The following is a 15,032-nucleotide window of genomic DNA, read 5'->3' on the forward strand; positions in this document are numbered from 1 at the left end:
GTGGTAACTTTTTAAAAAAAAAAATGCAAACTCATGGAAACATGATGAATTTATTGGAAACATGAGAGAGGAGTCAAAATGGACAGATCCATCCATCCCTAGCCCATAGTTTGAAACTGTTTCCCATCCATTTGTTTCATTGTTTCCCCTCCTCCAACTGCTTTTCTACCAATCCCTCCAACACCATTTTCATTTAGTGATAATACTGCTTTCCATCCTGTAAAGTCAGGGCCCCCAGATGTTGCTGGATTACAACTGCCATATTCCCCAACCACTGGCCCTGCTGACTGGGGCTGATGGGAATTAGACTCCAATAACATCTGGAGGACCACAGGTTCTCTAACCCTGCTGTAAGCACTGGTTGCTCATGGTAAGGTACCAGTAGAGCGTAGCACACCAAACAATGCTTACACGACTTGGAACCCCAACATCTCATGAAACACCTTTTCCAATATGAGCCTACCCGGACCCTGAGGTCATCAACAGAGGCCTTCCTCTTTATGCCCCCTTCTGGCAGAAGTGTAGAGGGTGGCTACAAGAGATAAAGTGCCTTTTCATTAGTAGCCCCTGTTTATAGAATGATCTCCCCAATGAGGTCTGCCAGGCATCATTTGCTAAGCATCAGGCAAATACATGCCTCCCCCCCCATGCACTTGACTGTTAATTTTCCTGGCTGGTGCGGATATCTAGTGATTGGATATTTTATAATGACCTTGTTGATGCTATGGGGTTGGGAGAGTTGAGAAAAAGGTGTTTGAGAGATTTAATATAGGATCACTTTTAATATTTTTTATTTTTTTTAAATGTAATTTTGTATTTTGTACTTGTTTTATATTTTTGCTGTAAGTCGCCATGAGACCATTTTTTGACATATAGCAATGAATAAAGATACAGTGATAATAATAATGCAAATACCATATTTCTAAGATACATACAGCTCATATGAGAGCTTGACTTCTCCTTGTAAGCATCATTTAATCGCACATATTCATCCAAAGCAAGCGCTAGTCTCTGTTCTTTCACATGGTACAGTTCTTTTTGAGTGCTGAGTGCATCTTGTGCTACTGTAAGATAATCTTTTAGCATTTTCTCTTGTTCTTGCCTCCATTGTTTTCTTGGATCTTCTATTTGTGTGGTTTCTGGAGAAATACAGTTGTAAAAGCTTTCATTCAGTCAAATAAAAGTGGCTAAGTTTAACAACGTTCAAGTAGTGACAATGTCCAAGAACTTGTTTTAAAAACTTTGTTCTATTATCTTGCTAGTTTTAAGTGGCATCTTTATTCAGTCACATCTTGAACCTCTGCATTACCTCCCCACCCTTCCCCAGATACATGTAATACACACATAGGCTTGTATCTAGTGTCAGTACTACTAAGAGTAAACCCAATGAAAATAACAGACATGACTAAATTAGGTTTATTCTTTCAATGGGTCTATTCTGAGTAGGATTAACACTGAATACACTAACATTTTTGTCTCACAGATATTTAGGTATCAAACATGCTATAAGTGAGACTTCTACAGTATCATAGGATTTACAAATGTTTCTGAGAAAAAGCATTTTTCACATGCAATGTATTTGTTATGCTACATATTTTTCAAATACTTTTAACTAGTACAAGTTAAACTGTATATATTACAAAACTACAAGGGCTGTAACTAGCATTTAACTAGCACTTTCCTCTGTTTTTTCTGCAATTTCATAACCCAACTTTTTGATTATTGGAAAATATCACTTCTCTTGTTCCCCATTTGTTTTCTTAGGTTCACCTATTCAAATGCCACCCCCACCAAAGAAAAAGACCTAGGTGAAGAATTAGGTACCACTGCATAGCAGAGGTGGAAAATACATGCTTCAGCTCTGTTAGTGCACTGAGAAGTATATCATTGTGTGTGTTCCATGCAGGGCTGGCACCAGGCATGCCAGGGCCCTTGGGGACCAGCCTGCCCTGGGCCCCAGCACACGCATGCACACACGCACGCACACAGTCATCCATGACTGGGCTGTTGGGTACCAGCCTGTCCTGGTCATGCGGCTCCTGCCTCTTGCACCTACCTCTCTCCTGCGCCCTGGTGCTGCACGCATGCACGGTATGCTACACGCACGGCCGTGCACATGCCTGCCATCAACCAAGATGGCAGTAGGTGCATCAGCCCCTTAAAGAACTCTCCGCCACCATCTTGGTTGATAGCAGCCCTGTGCACGCAGCAGCAGAAGACAGGACAGAGAGGTAAGTGGAGCGACTGAACGGGCGGGTGGCTTGGAAGCTCCCTGCAATCCATGGCAGGGGAGCGCTACTCCCCCACCCTAACAAGGGCCCCTTCAGGGGCCACTGTGGGCCGTGCGGCCCTCAGCCAGGGCCCAACCTCGCCGTCCTTTGGCGCCAGCCCTGCTTCCACGAGCACTATCAGATTTAGAGTCATATCTGTGTGAGGGCAGATGTGCACTGATTCAACGTGGTTCCCCACCACAATGATAACAGCATATGCTGTAGCTGTTGCTCAAGCCAAGGGGTAGGGGAGGACAAGGGGAATGGAGACAAACATGGGAGGAACCACACCACAGGAAATCTAGCAACTATATTTCTTTTGGTAAAGTATGAGTACAGCAGGTTATGATGGGAGGTCTCTGCATCCCATGTGCTTCCAATAACTGCTCTTTTAATTGAAAACAGATGGAAGAGGCAGCACAGTCTCCCTTGCCCATCCCTGCATGGATATAGCATAGCAAAGACAACTAGCAAGCCTAAATTGGAAAGCTGCTGTTTTAAAGGTCATAGTTAACATGTTAACATATACTGTACATCATTGCAAAGTTAAAACTGTAGGATAAACATTCCACACTGTCAGATTAAAAATGAACACTATCAAAAAATGACAAACTGATTCAAGTGAACCTGAGACACCCACGTGCTGCACAAACACACACACACACATTTCTATTATGCTGGTGTATCATTGTAAGCACAACACAAAGTTTCAACAGACTCTTCCAACCCTGCTGTTCTTTTATATAAGAGACAGAAAAGAATGTTTAAACTCTTGGGCATTTCAGAGAAAGATTCAAGTTTTTTAAAAGGGTTCAGGTCAATGAGTTCAATTTGAATTGATGAAAGGTGCTATGGCATATAGCCTTTACATAGTATTTTACATCTTCAAAGCTCTCCTGGAAAACATTAATCTGAGGTACTGATTTAGGTTTAAGTGCTTCTCCTCACTCTAACATTAGTTACATATGCCTCACTAAGTCACTTTTCACTACTTTTGCCTACTTAAATTATCCAGAGCAAATAGTAACTCCAATGCACCACAACAGAGACTTTAAACGTATGTTTGGTTAGCTTCGCTACAGGACAGGAAGGTCCCTAGTGATATCAATTGCTAATAATAGTCCTACACATTTAATCTTTCTACTGCTATGTTTTGATGTGAATTCAAGAGGCAAGTGAAAAATGAGGAAGTAACTTTTAAGAAAAGGGAATAAGAATGCCTCCCATGCATCCCCTTAAACTCAAATACATTTTATGTATGCACATTTTTATGGAACATTATTTGCCAAATATGCTCAGAACAAAACTAGAGATAGATAGTACCTGTTATACACAAGTACATAGAAGAAAATTAAGGGATGTCAACTTTATTTACTGTTGATTTCTAATTTGCTCAGTGGGATGCTCCTGTCCTTACAAATAACATTTATATAAAGCAGAAAGGCCCATTTTTATACTGATACCTGTTGTGCTCTAGAGTGAAGTTTAGCACACAGACAGAAAAATCAGTGCACTGCCCCCACTACACATAGGGGTACACTGCACATACAGCTTCCAGGTGTTTTGAAGTTCAGATCCCAGACATGACAATGGAGATATGTGAAAAGCTCCCTGGTCTCTTTATACTTCTTCAGATAGCAGCTAATCCAGAGCTACTAATCAGGACTGAGACCACAACACAGCAGCAGGAGATTTTAAACCTCTCCCTCTTGTGCCCCTTTCCCAATGAAAATTGTATCTCCCTCTCCCATAGTACCATGTGCTTTATTTGGTGGAGGGAACCCCACATATACGATTTTTCTACCAGAACAAATAGCAGCTTTCGGCAGTAGGGGGAGGCAATTTTCACCCAGAAAACAGAGAATGGATGGGAAGAGTTAACCCCCTTTCCCAAGGTCTGATCCAGATTCTCATTTATATTTGTAAACTTTCCCAAAAAGCTTCATGAGACTGTAGAGCTCTTTACACAATCTCAAAAGATGAAGGTTGGGTGCTCAAGGTCACATCCACAGCATACATTTAAAGCACTTTTATGCCACTTCTCCCAAGGAATCATGGAAACTGTTGTTTGTTACCATGCTGGGAATTGTAGCTCTTTGAGGGTTCTCCTAACAATTTAACAACTACAGTTCCCAGAGTGCTTTGGGGGAAGCCACGACTGTTAAAGTGGTATAAGAATGTTTTAGGTTTGATGAGTATTCGAGGAGGGACAGAGTTTGGCAGCACTTTTTTTTTAAAGGCAAATGTCTTGTTAATTCATAATTAGGCAGGATTATTGCTTTCTTTTCCACTTTTTCAAAAATATTGAGAGCCACTGTGGTGTAGAGTGTCAGACAAGGACTGGGGAAACCCAGCTTCAGATCCCTATTGAGCTGTAACAACTCACTGGGTAACTTTGAGCCAGTTGCTGTCTCTCAGTCTATCCTGCCTACTTGTGTAGATAAATTGGGGAGAGAGAAATCCATGTACTGGGCCTTGAACATCTTATGGAAAAGGAGGTGTAATCAATATTATGCCTTTATTGGCATCTACTTCTCTATCACTACTACAGAAAGATATCAAAATTGGAATAATATATTGGAAAAGAGATAATGGTGGGTTAAACCCTGTGGTGAAGCCTGAGGATGAAAAAGAGCTTCCTGCTCTTCTTCCATGGCTTCTGGCTCCACACTTGTGAGATTTACTCCTTCATTTAGAGATCCTTCCTGAGGCAGCAGTTCAAACCATAAAATGTCAGGCCAGACCCTTAGATCTGGCAACCCCAAAAGCCTGTCAGGTAAAGAGTTTTAGTGTTTTTCTCAAAATAAAATAATAAAAGGGTGAGGACCCAGAGGAAAGCTTTTTTCTGATTTATTATTATTATTTATTATTATTTTATTATTATTCTGATTTGCTAAATGAGTGTTTTTGCTGTTAGTTCCCATGTCCCTTAGGCTCCACCCTTGAGCCACCAGGCACTGCCAGGGTCTACCCCCACCCTCCCTGTCTCTACCAGGTATCACTAGAATCCACCTTAGCCAAAAAGGCTCCACCTTCTGATGTGCCGCCCCTTATTGCCCAGAATCCTCCCCTGAGAGTAAAGATCTGGGGCTTTGGGGACTTGGCATTTCTAGCTTAAAGAGAGAGAGGAGGGAGGAAAAAGAGAGAGAGAACACACACACACCAGAAGAACAAGCAAGAGGGGAAGGGTTTAAACTTCACAAAGGGAGAAAGCATCCTTATGGATAGCAGCATAGTTCCTCGCTTCTGGCTCGTAACTCTGAGAGTTAAGTCATTCCCTTGGACATCATGAGATGGAGATTTAAAACCCCTAAAGTTTGGAGAAATTCTGGTCCTATCAGAAAGGGCCCTTTTCTTTTGATTTCGTGTGAATCTTTGAAAACACACCAATCTATGCAAAAGCAACAAGTATTTGTTTTTGATTTTTGAGAGGAAGCACTCATGAAAACAAACACAAAAGCATCTAATGGGATTTCATAATTAGTCTATAATCAAACAGGATAAAGGCAGTTCTGTTGGGCTTTGAGGATGGATGTAATAATTGTGGTTGTACTTTAAAAAAGCAGCACTAGTCGTAGTGGTAAATAATCTCACAAGAGAGAAAAGCCATATCTGCGAACACATTTCAGGTAATTGCTCAGTGAATTTAAGTCAGGATTGCTCAATGTGTGGCCCAAACTACTGGAGTAGCCTGCAGAGTCCTAAAATGTGGCCCACAGCACTTCTGTCCTTGTCGCTGTAGGACAAGAACAAAGCTGTTTCAATACAGGGTATGTGTATTTAACACAGCCTCACAAATCAAGCAATTTTATTTATTTTTGCCTCTCTGAGAAACTTCATATTGCTACAATATTTGCAATATTTACAATATGAAGAAAACAAATCAAGTGAGATCACCTGAGTCCTGAAAAGCTGGTAATATCATCCCTGAAGTATGTCAGTTTTAGGAAAAATGAAGATCCTTTAGATTAATGATTTCCAAATCATGTGTTTACTAAGGATGGCTTTCTTACAAGAAACAGCATAAAAGACTGTCTGACAGGTGGCAAACAGGTATATAAATTAAGGCTACATGGGTGAATTTCAGCCTGCTGGAGGTTTCACGGGCCATCTAGTCCTAACAGCAGGCTAATGTACTTTTACATCCACGAAGCAGCAGGATGAGAGCCGGTCCTGCTTGCATTAAATAAAAAAGTCATCCTTCCTTTCAAGGTAGTGAAGGCAAAGCTGGATATACCACACTGTGAGCATCTGCAGAACATTTGCTGTAACCTTGCTTTCCTCAAATAAGATCAATCAGAATAGGTCAGACATAATTCAGGTTTTCCTTCAGGAACAGGGCAGTAAGAGGTTAGTGTGGATATGCTGTTTTGCAACTGCTGTTGTTACCTGGAACTTACTAAGTAAGGATGATAGCAAAATACCATATTTCGCAGTAAAAATAATTTTCAGACCACCAGTTAAATATGGGCCCATAAATAAGATCCATAAACATTTATGCCCAATAAAAACTCATTTTCTCAGAGGACTTTCTGCATGCAGACGTTAAGTTCTTGTTCACGCAACCAGATAAGATGCTGCAATCTACCTGGATAAATTTCAGTGCAATTGTAATTCCATGTCAAAGAGTATTTCTCTCGACTCTGTCTGGCTTAATGGAAATGTCATACCATGGAATTGATACCTATTCTTTGAGTTAACTGTAATTTTGTGTAAGGCATATGGTGTTCCTGGGGATCATGAACATTTTGTATTTTGTTCTCCAATAGTGGAGAATAGCAAGTAATTTCAGGCTAGGTTGTCAATTCGTGGTGAGCGAGAAAAAACTTAAACCTTTGGGCCCATTTGCTCTTCTAAGCTTCTGGCTCAAATAAAAAGTTTATGCACTTAAAGCAAACAGTGAGGGACCACTGTTATGGACAACACAGTTTCTCATCTTTCCTGAAACGAACACAACAGTGCACCGTAAGAGACTATACCTCTGTTGTCACAGACTGTCATGTGTACCTTTTGTTGGTGGGACTTCGTTGGAAAATTAGATACTCTGCCATATGGTTCCTGAGACTATAAGAAAAAGGACTAAAATACCTGTGAATCACATTTTAAAGGCCTGCATGCTTGCAGAAATGGGTGATTTAAAAGCACCCAACCATTGCTGTTCTGGTTCAAGCTGCAAATGGAAAAGCAACTCTGCTATCAGATCTGTGAAATCCAATATAACATTCTGTAGCCAGGTGGGCAGTCCCCCTTTCAACAGCTCCAAATGTTGGACGGATTTTCATCATGACAATGATGAGATGGGAAAGGGTTAAATATTCCATCCCTCCTTATGGCAGTTCCAATTGTGATTCCCCCTCCTCAGTGCTAACTTATTGCTTACTGCTATTTGGAAAGGAAAGAGTTAAAGTGATAGAACTGATTCCAAAGGGTAGAGACACACTAACTGTTGTGATGGTTCCAGTGCATCTCTACCTCTCTTTTCTTAAAACGAGGACATACAATGTTTGTTAAACTCCATCCCCTTTTACTCTTAAAACCTTGTCAGATCATCTCCAGTGTTTTGTGTTTTTTCTTTAATTCAGCTTCAGGGAGGTTTTGCAACTGATTGGTAGATCAATCCCTTTGTCTTCCAGGTGTAGCTAATGGAAACGCTTTGCTGCAGACTCAGGCAGAGACAGTGAATGGCCCAACATTTTGCTGTGGGCGGTCCTGAGAGATCTGAAGGCAGCAGTGGGGAAGGAAGGTGTGGCTAGCAGAGGGCAGTGTCACTTCAAAACACAGTCAGAAAAACCATTCTGACTGCTTTTCAAATGACTAATGTGCCCATAGCCCTAGAGAGAAGAGACCCTGCATATAATGCGGCTTACTCCCAAGTCAGAGTGTACAGAATTGCAGGACTAGTGACTTAACCTATGCTGTGCTTGAACAAAACAAAAATTTAGTGCTAACTCACTCTGTGATTTCCCTCAGTTTTAACCTGTCCTTTAAGAAAACTGAAATCAAAACCCAAATGCCATACATTTAATGTAAAATTAAATGGCCCGTAAAACACCAGGCACTTTTATTTTCATGAGTTTCCTTTCAGAATGTCTACCTTCTTGTTAAATATAAAGAAGCTTTACTTATGCTTTTCCTTTTTTAAAAAAAATCTTCTTAAAGAGAAAAGTTATTACCTCCTCCTTTGTTGTCATATAATTAAAAAGTCAAATGCAAAACAAAACCTAAAAAGTAAAGGGGGACTGAACCCCAGTCTAAGCAATAGACATTTATAGCATGATTAACTGTCTAATCAACACTTTATAAAATATGGTATGCTTTCATCAACCCTAAAGATTGGATTTTCAAAACATGCTTTTTGATAGCAAGTCATCACTGCACAATTCACACTCTGAAGATTTGGATACCATAATTGTACACCACCTCCTGTTATTTATCTTCCTTACTACCAACAGCATGCAAACTAGGATTTCTAAATTTATCATACTTGCTGTTCAAGCATGATCATTGCTATAATAAATATAATAATAAATTTTATTTTTCAGTCGCCTATCTGTCCGGGTTAGGGACACTCTAGGCGACGAACAACAAGAATAAAACAATACATATATATAAAACAACATCATCAAATTTTAAACTAAAAAACCATCCTTTAATTCATAATAATATAAATTACTCTGTCTCAATCTTGTAGGCCTGCCTGAACAGCCAGGTCTTCAAGGCTCGGCGATAGCTGGACAAGGAGGGAGCATGTCTGAGATCAAAAGGGAGGGAGTTCCAGAGGGTGGGGACCATGACAGAAAATGCCCTCTCTCTGGTCCGCATCAGCCTGGCTGTTCTCACAGGTGGGACCGAGAGAAGGTCTTGCGAGGCTGATCTTGTCAGGCGACATAATCGGTGATTCTGGAGGCGTTCCTTCAAATATACTGGGCTGAAACCGTATAGGGTTTTAAAGGTCAGCACCAACACCTTGAATTGGGCCCGGTAGACAACTGGTAGCCAGTGAAGATCTAATAACACTGGAGTAATGTGATCCCAGCGACAGCTATGCGTGATCAAGCGTGCCGCTGCATTCTGTACCAGCTGTAATTTCCAGACCGTTTTCAAGGGTAACCCCACATAGAGTGCATTGCAGTAGTCTAAGCGAGAGGAGACCAGGGCATGTATCACTTGGGGGAGCAGATGACCAGGAAGGTAGGGTCGCAGTCTTCGTATCAGATGTAATTGATACCAAGCTGCCCGGCTCACTGCTGTAATCTGAGCCTCCATGGACAGCTGGGAGTCAAGAATGACCCCAAGACTGCGGACCTGGTCCTTCAGGGGCAAATTTACCCCATTAAGCATCAGGTCAGTAATTCCTAATTTCCTTTTATCTCCCACAAGTAATACCTCAGTCTTGTCGGGGGTTCAGCTTCAGCCTATTCTCTCCCATCCATCCGCTTACGGATTCCAGGCATTTGGACATGGTGTTCACAGCCAACTCCGGTGAGGATTTAAATGAGAGATAGAGCTGAGTGTCATCTGCATACTGATGACACTGCAACCCAAAACTCCTCATGATTGCTCCCAGCAGTTTCATATAGATGTTAAATAGCATGGGAGAGAGGATAGAGCCCTGTGGCACTCCACAATGAAGAGGCCAAGGGTCTGAAACCTCATCTCCCAATGCCACCTGTTGCTGCCTATCCGAGAGATAGGAACGGAACCACTGCAAAACAGTGCCTCCTATTCCTAATCCCTCTAGGTGACTTAAGAGGATACCGTGGTCAACGGTATCGAACGCCGCTGAAAGGTCCAGGAGGACAAGGAAGGTGTATTCACCCCTATCCAATGCCCTCCTCATATCATCCACCAGAGCGACCAAGGCTGTTTCCGTTCCATGACCAGTCCTGAAACCCGATTGGTATGGATCTAAATAATCCGTTTCCTCCAAGTGTGTCTGTAATTGCGCAGCCACCACCCTCTCAATCACCTTGCCCAAGAATGGTAAGTTAGAGACTGGGCGAAAGTTGTTTAACTTCTGGGGATCCAAGGACTTTTTTTTAGGATGGGCTTTATTACCGCTTCCTTGAGGGCTGATGGCATTGCACCCTCTTGCAAGGATGCATTCACCACCGCCTTGATCCCTTCGCTCAGTCTCTCTTTACAGCTCATGATGAGCCATGAAGGGCAAGGATCAACCAGACAGGTGGTTGGCTTCACAGTACCGAACACCTTGTCCACTTCCTCAGAGAGAAGAGGCTGAAACCGATCCCAACAGACCGGAATGCAACTGGCCGACTCTGGCCCACTTCCTGTCTCCACGGCGAGTGGAAGCATGCTCTTCAGGTGCTCGATTTTATCGGCAAAGTGCTTAGCAAAAGTATCACAGGAGATTTTAGAATGTTCCATGCTAGGAGAGAACGTAACAGTTTGCCCTGGAAGGTTACTTGTTTAACAAAAGAATGTTGTCACGGGGTCAGGGCTGCATCAAGGCTTACCCAGCAAATTCTTGTAGTTATGCCATCCCTGCCAAGTGCTCTGCAGGTCAGCAGGGTGGTGAAGGCGGCATCTCCTGAAAGCAGCTGGGAGTCTGCAGGAGTCCTTCCCACAGAGTGACTATTCCCAATGGGATGTGTGTGCTTGTATGCTGTATATAAATGTACAATTAACGTGCAGCTGAATGAAGACACTGAAGAAGCTAAGTGAAAGCAGGTCGCTTTGGGAGTTCAGACATTTCCACACTACACTACCAAAATAATCCAGGGCAACATGTCAGACCCTGAAATAAAGATAAACAGTCTCCTCTTTCCAGAGCTTGGAAGTAACTAGTTACAAACAATGAGTTCCTTGTAATTTAGTACTTTTTTGAGTAACGAGTGGGTAACTTAATTACATTTTGCTGGTAATAGAACGAGTAGTAACTTCATTACTTCTGAGCTGTAACTGTAACATTACCAGAGTTACTTTTGGGTACTACTTGGGGGGGGATCAGGGGAAGTCTTCTGCTCCTCTGATTTGTGGATAAAAATCATGTGCTTCAAATTGGGCTTCTGTGCAGCATCGCTCTTCCCTCGTGCTCTATGGGTGCTCAGGAGGTGATGAGGGTGGAGGGGGAGAGTGAGATGGGGTGGAGAAAACAATTGTTTAAAAATGGACAGGAGTGGAGGAAGAAAAGAGTGGGAGGGCAAGGAGGCAGCAGAAAAATGGACATGAAGAACTGGCTATGGAGGTGAGAGATGACAATGACGTGAGAGAGAGAGAGAGAGAGAGAGAGAGAGAGAGAGAGAAGCTAGAGGTGGTTTCTGCCTCCCTCCCTACCTCTTCTCTCTTACCAGTGGAGAGAGACACAAGCCAAAAGCAGGCAGAAGTTGCAGCAGCGAACAGCCAGGGTCCTAAAGAGCTGCTGCTTCCACTTTTCTTTCCTGCCTTTCCCTTCTTGTGAGGAAGATATTCCCTGGAAGCTCTTTTGTGCAAATCCTCCTCCCCATGGTAAATGCAATGAGTTTCAAACAGGCACTTGTTAAAAATGATTGTATAGCTGACTTACAGTACCATATATACTACTCAGAAGTAAGTCTCTTTATGTTTAATGGAGCTTATTCCCATTTGCAAGGGGGGGAGGAGAGAAAAAATGACCCTTTATAGCACAGCTTGGAAAAGTTACTTTTTTAAACTACAACTCCCATCAGCCCCATCCGGCATGGCCACTGTTGGGCTGATGGGAGATGTAGTTCAAAAAAGTAACTTTTTCAAGCTCTGCTTTATAGCACAAAGATGCATCAGTCTGGTTAAGGCAAGTAAAATTTGATGCATGCAATACAAGGACTAACTTGCAATCCAGTACTTGTCTACTCAGAAGTAAGTTCCATTGGGTTTAATGGGACTTACTCCCAGGCAAGCGTGTATTGTGTACACACTTACCTGGGAGTAAGTCCCTTTGAACCCAATAAAGCCTACTTCTGAGTAGACATGTATTGCATTGCCGTCTTAGTTTCCTTCTTTCAATTTTAATTCTGCCTTCTGTATCTTCATAACAGCCCTGTGAGGTAGGTTAGGCTGAGAGTTAAGGATGGGCCGAAGGCAATAAATAAGCAAAACCAATGATGAGTAAAAAATTAAAATGTGAAAATGCTCATGCACAGAGTATCTCTGTTGATCTTTGTCAAGGCTTTGTGTGTGGGTTTTTATGTCTACTGTCTCATAACTTCTTTTTGCCTGAGAATGTCGTATTTCATACTGTTACAGATGCTCTTTTTTAAAAAAAAATTGCTCAAATTCTGTGGTGTTTTTTTTAATTTGAGTTCTTTGCATGGTTTAGGGGTGGCATTGCAGGAAATCAGGCTCTTATGGACAGCTGTGGGGCAGGTAGAAATTAAATGGAGTAAGCCTTTTTTGTATGAAAATACAATTATGGGGAAAGCTTCACCTATTAACTTTCTGTCGGACATCTTATTGCTTGTGGTGCCCCCCTCCCCAGATTTATCTTTGATTTGTGAATGCCATGACCATTGCCATTCCCTCCCCCCGTTTATCTTTGCAACAACCCTGTGAGGTAGCTTAGGCCGAGACAATATAAGTACATAAGTGGCAGTTGGTACAGCATTAATAAAGTATAGTCCTTGAAATGCTGAAATGTATTCAGGTGGAGTCCAGTCCTATATAAATCTACTCCAAATAAAGACTTATTGAGTTAAATGGATAAGTATATTCCTCTGAAAGGAACACACTGTCAGACATAGAATTTAAGAGACATACTTTTCTGGATGTGTTTGAAACAGATGGGTAGGTGGGAAGGGAGTTGTGTTAATCCAATTGGGTCTTCAACATAGAGCCCTCCAGATGTTGTTGGACTACAACTCCCATCAGACTCAGATAATATAATGATGCTGAAGTTGGTTCCTAGTTCCCAGTTCCTTATTTGCTTGAAAGTTCAAAACACTAAAAAAAGACAAGTTCACAGCTACAATAACTCCAAGTCAAAGTTAACATGTCTCTGAACCCCACAATATATGTTGGGGTACCCCATAACATATATCGCTGTGATCTGGGGACTTCCCATCAAGAATAACAACATATTTATTCAGTCAAAATTATCAGGCTTCTAAAATGCTCATAAATGCATAATGATGACATAAAATCATAAAAAATAAGTAACTGGGTGTGCCCACCCCACAATCTGTTCTGAGCCAGGACAACTCATACACCTCAGGGAAGGGAGGCATCCTCTACGAGATGCCAGTGTGTCCTGCCTGGCCCAGAGCTTTTGCTGGGTGCAGGGCAGGGATAAGGGCATCTATGCACAACCAAAAGCAAGACAAATATGCAGAAAACAGTAAGAAACTGGGGGTGCCCACCCAAAAATCTGCACTGCGACAGGCAGTTGTGTAGTGGCAAATTCAGAAGTGCAGGGTCCCTTTATGATAGTCTCAGCCACAGCCAGACCCCACCTCCCTCCTTATTTTGCTCCTGGGTTGAGAATGAGGTCCTTGTTAATGCCTTCTCCCACAACAACTGATGTCCCTAGGAGACAATCAGTATGAAAGTATCAGCTACTGAAAAGAGTCTTCTCAGTGGGTGACTCACCTCCTTTCACTCTGATTGGCTCCAATCAGCAGGAAAGGACAAGGAAGCATATTAGAAGACTCTTCTCAGTGGTTTACACACTCCCCTTTCATGCTGATTAGCTCATATGATGCTGGAGACATAGGGACCCTGCTCCCAAAAAAGTAAGGGGTGCAGGACTCCCTGAGCCCCTGGACAACTACACCCCTGCTGCCAGGATGAATCATACATCCCAGGAAGGGGGAGGGTGGCCTCTACAAGATGCCAGTACTTCCCACCTGGCCTATCGTTTCTGCTGGGTACAGGGCACTCATAAGGTCATCTATGCAGAACTAAAATAATGAAGAGTAAGTAGAGAAAAATATGTAATTTGGGATGACCACACCAAAATCTGCTGTGGGCCATGAAACATCATTCACCTGAGCAAAGGGGAGAGTGTCCTCAACGAGATGCTACTGCATTCTGCCTGGAATGGATTTTCTTGTGGACACACGAAACGGATATATGCATCTATGCACAACAAGCAATGTAGAACGTATATAAGGAACTGTGGGTTCCCATCCCAAAACATGCTTTGGGCACTACAAGTCATACATCCTTGCATGCAGGAGAGGGTTCCCACCCAGTTAGAGCTTATTTTGTATGTATAGTACAGACAGGGGCATATATGTATTAGAAAAACAGTGAACACGTAGAGGAAAGAAAATAAGAAACTGGAGTGCCCATCCTAAAAGATGATTTGGGGCACCACATATCATACTTCCATGCATCTGGTAGAGTGAGTTCTATGAGATGCCATCCATGCATACTTTAGAGTGTCATCTATGAAATTACATCTTCAAGAAATCATTGTTTGTTGACCCTGCCACAAGTCCTTCTGTCACCAACATCAATGGCTTTTAAAAATAATAATTGAGCTATAAGTCATTGGCGATCACTCGTGGCCGAGTAAGATTGTCTTCCAGGGTAAGGTCTTTAACAATGGGTCCGTAAGTGACTGTGCAGGCCAATTTTGGATCCACATAGCCTCCCACAGTGAGGACATAGGGTTCCAGATGGAAGGTGGTCACGATGAGGAATTGCTTGATGTGACTTCCGCTTAGCTCGTTTGTCCCTTTCACCCTGTACTCGTGCTTCTTCAAAGTCCATAGCACCTTTGATAATGGCCAACCTCCAACTGGGACACTCATGGGCCAAGGCTTCCCAGTTCTCGATGCTCAT

General features: G+C 42.4%; 1 protein-coding gene across 11 annotated transcripts in view; it reads right to left on the reverse strand.

Moving 5' to 3' along the window:
- Positions 1-15,032, reverse strand: part of WWC2 (WW and C2 domain containing 2) — a 216,478-nt gene that overhangs the window by 100,903 nt on the left and 100,543 nt on the right. For 6 of the 11 annotated variants that reach the window (XR_009757799.1, XM_061583908.1, XM_061583907.1 and 3 more), the window contains one exon: positions 936-1,139. The exons of 3 other annotated variants lie outside the window; for them this stretch is intronic. Coding sequence is in view for 6 of the 8 variants with exons in the window: in XM_061583908.1 (XP_061439892.1) it covers positions 936-1,139 (204 nt within the window). In the remaining 2 variants the exon portion in view is untranslated. Of the gene's footprint in view, positions 1-915; positions 1,140-3,733; positions 3,834-15,032 lie in introns of those variants that run through there. 2 more of the 11 variants (XM_061583911.1, XM_061583915.1) reach the window with 2 other exon arrangements.

Source organism: Rhineura floridana, chromosome 9 (assembly GCF_030035675.1).
Source record: "Rhineura floridana isolate rRhiFlo1 chromosome 9, rRhiFlo1.hap2, whole genome shotgun sequence".
NCBI lineage: Eukaryota > Metazoa > Chordata > Lepidosauria > Squamata > Rhineuridae > Rhineura > Rhineura floridana.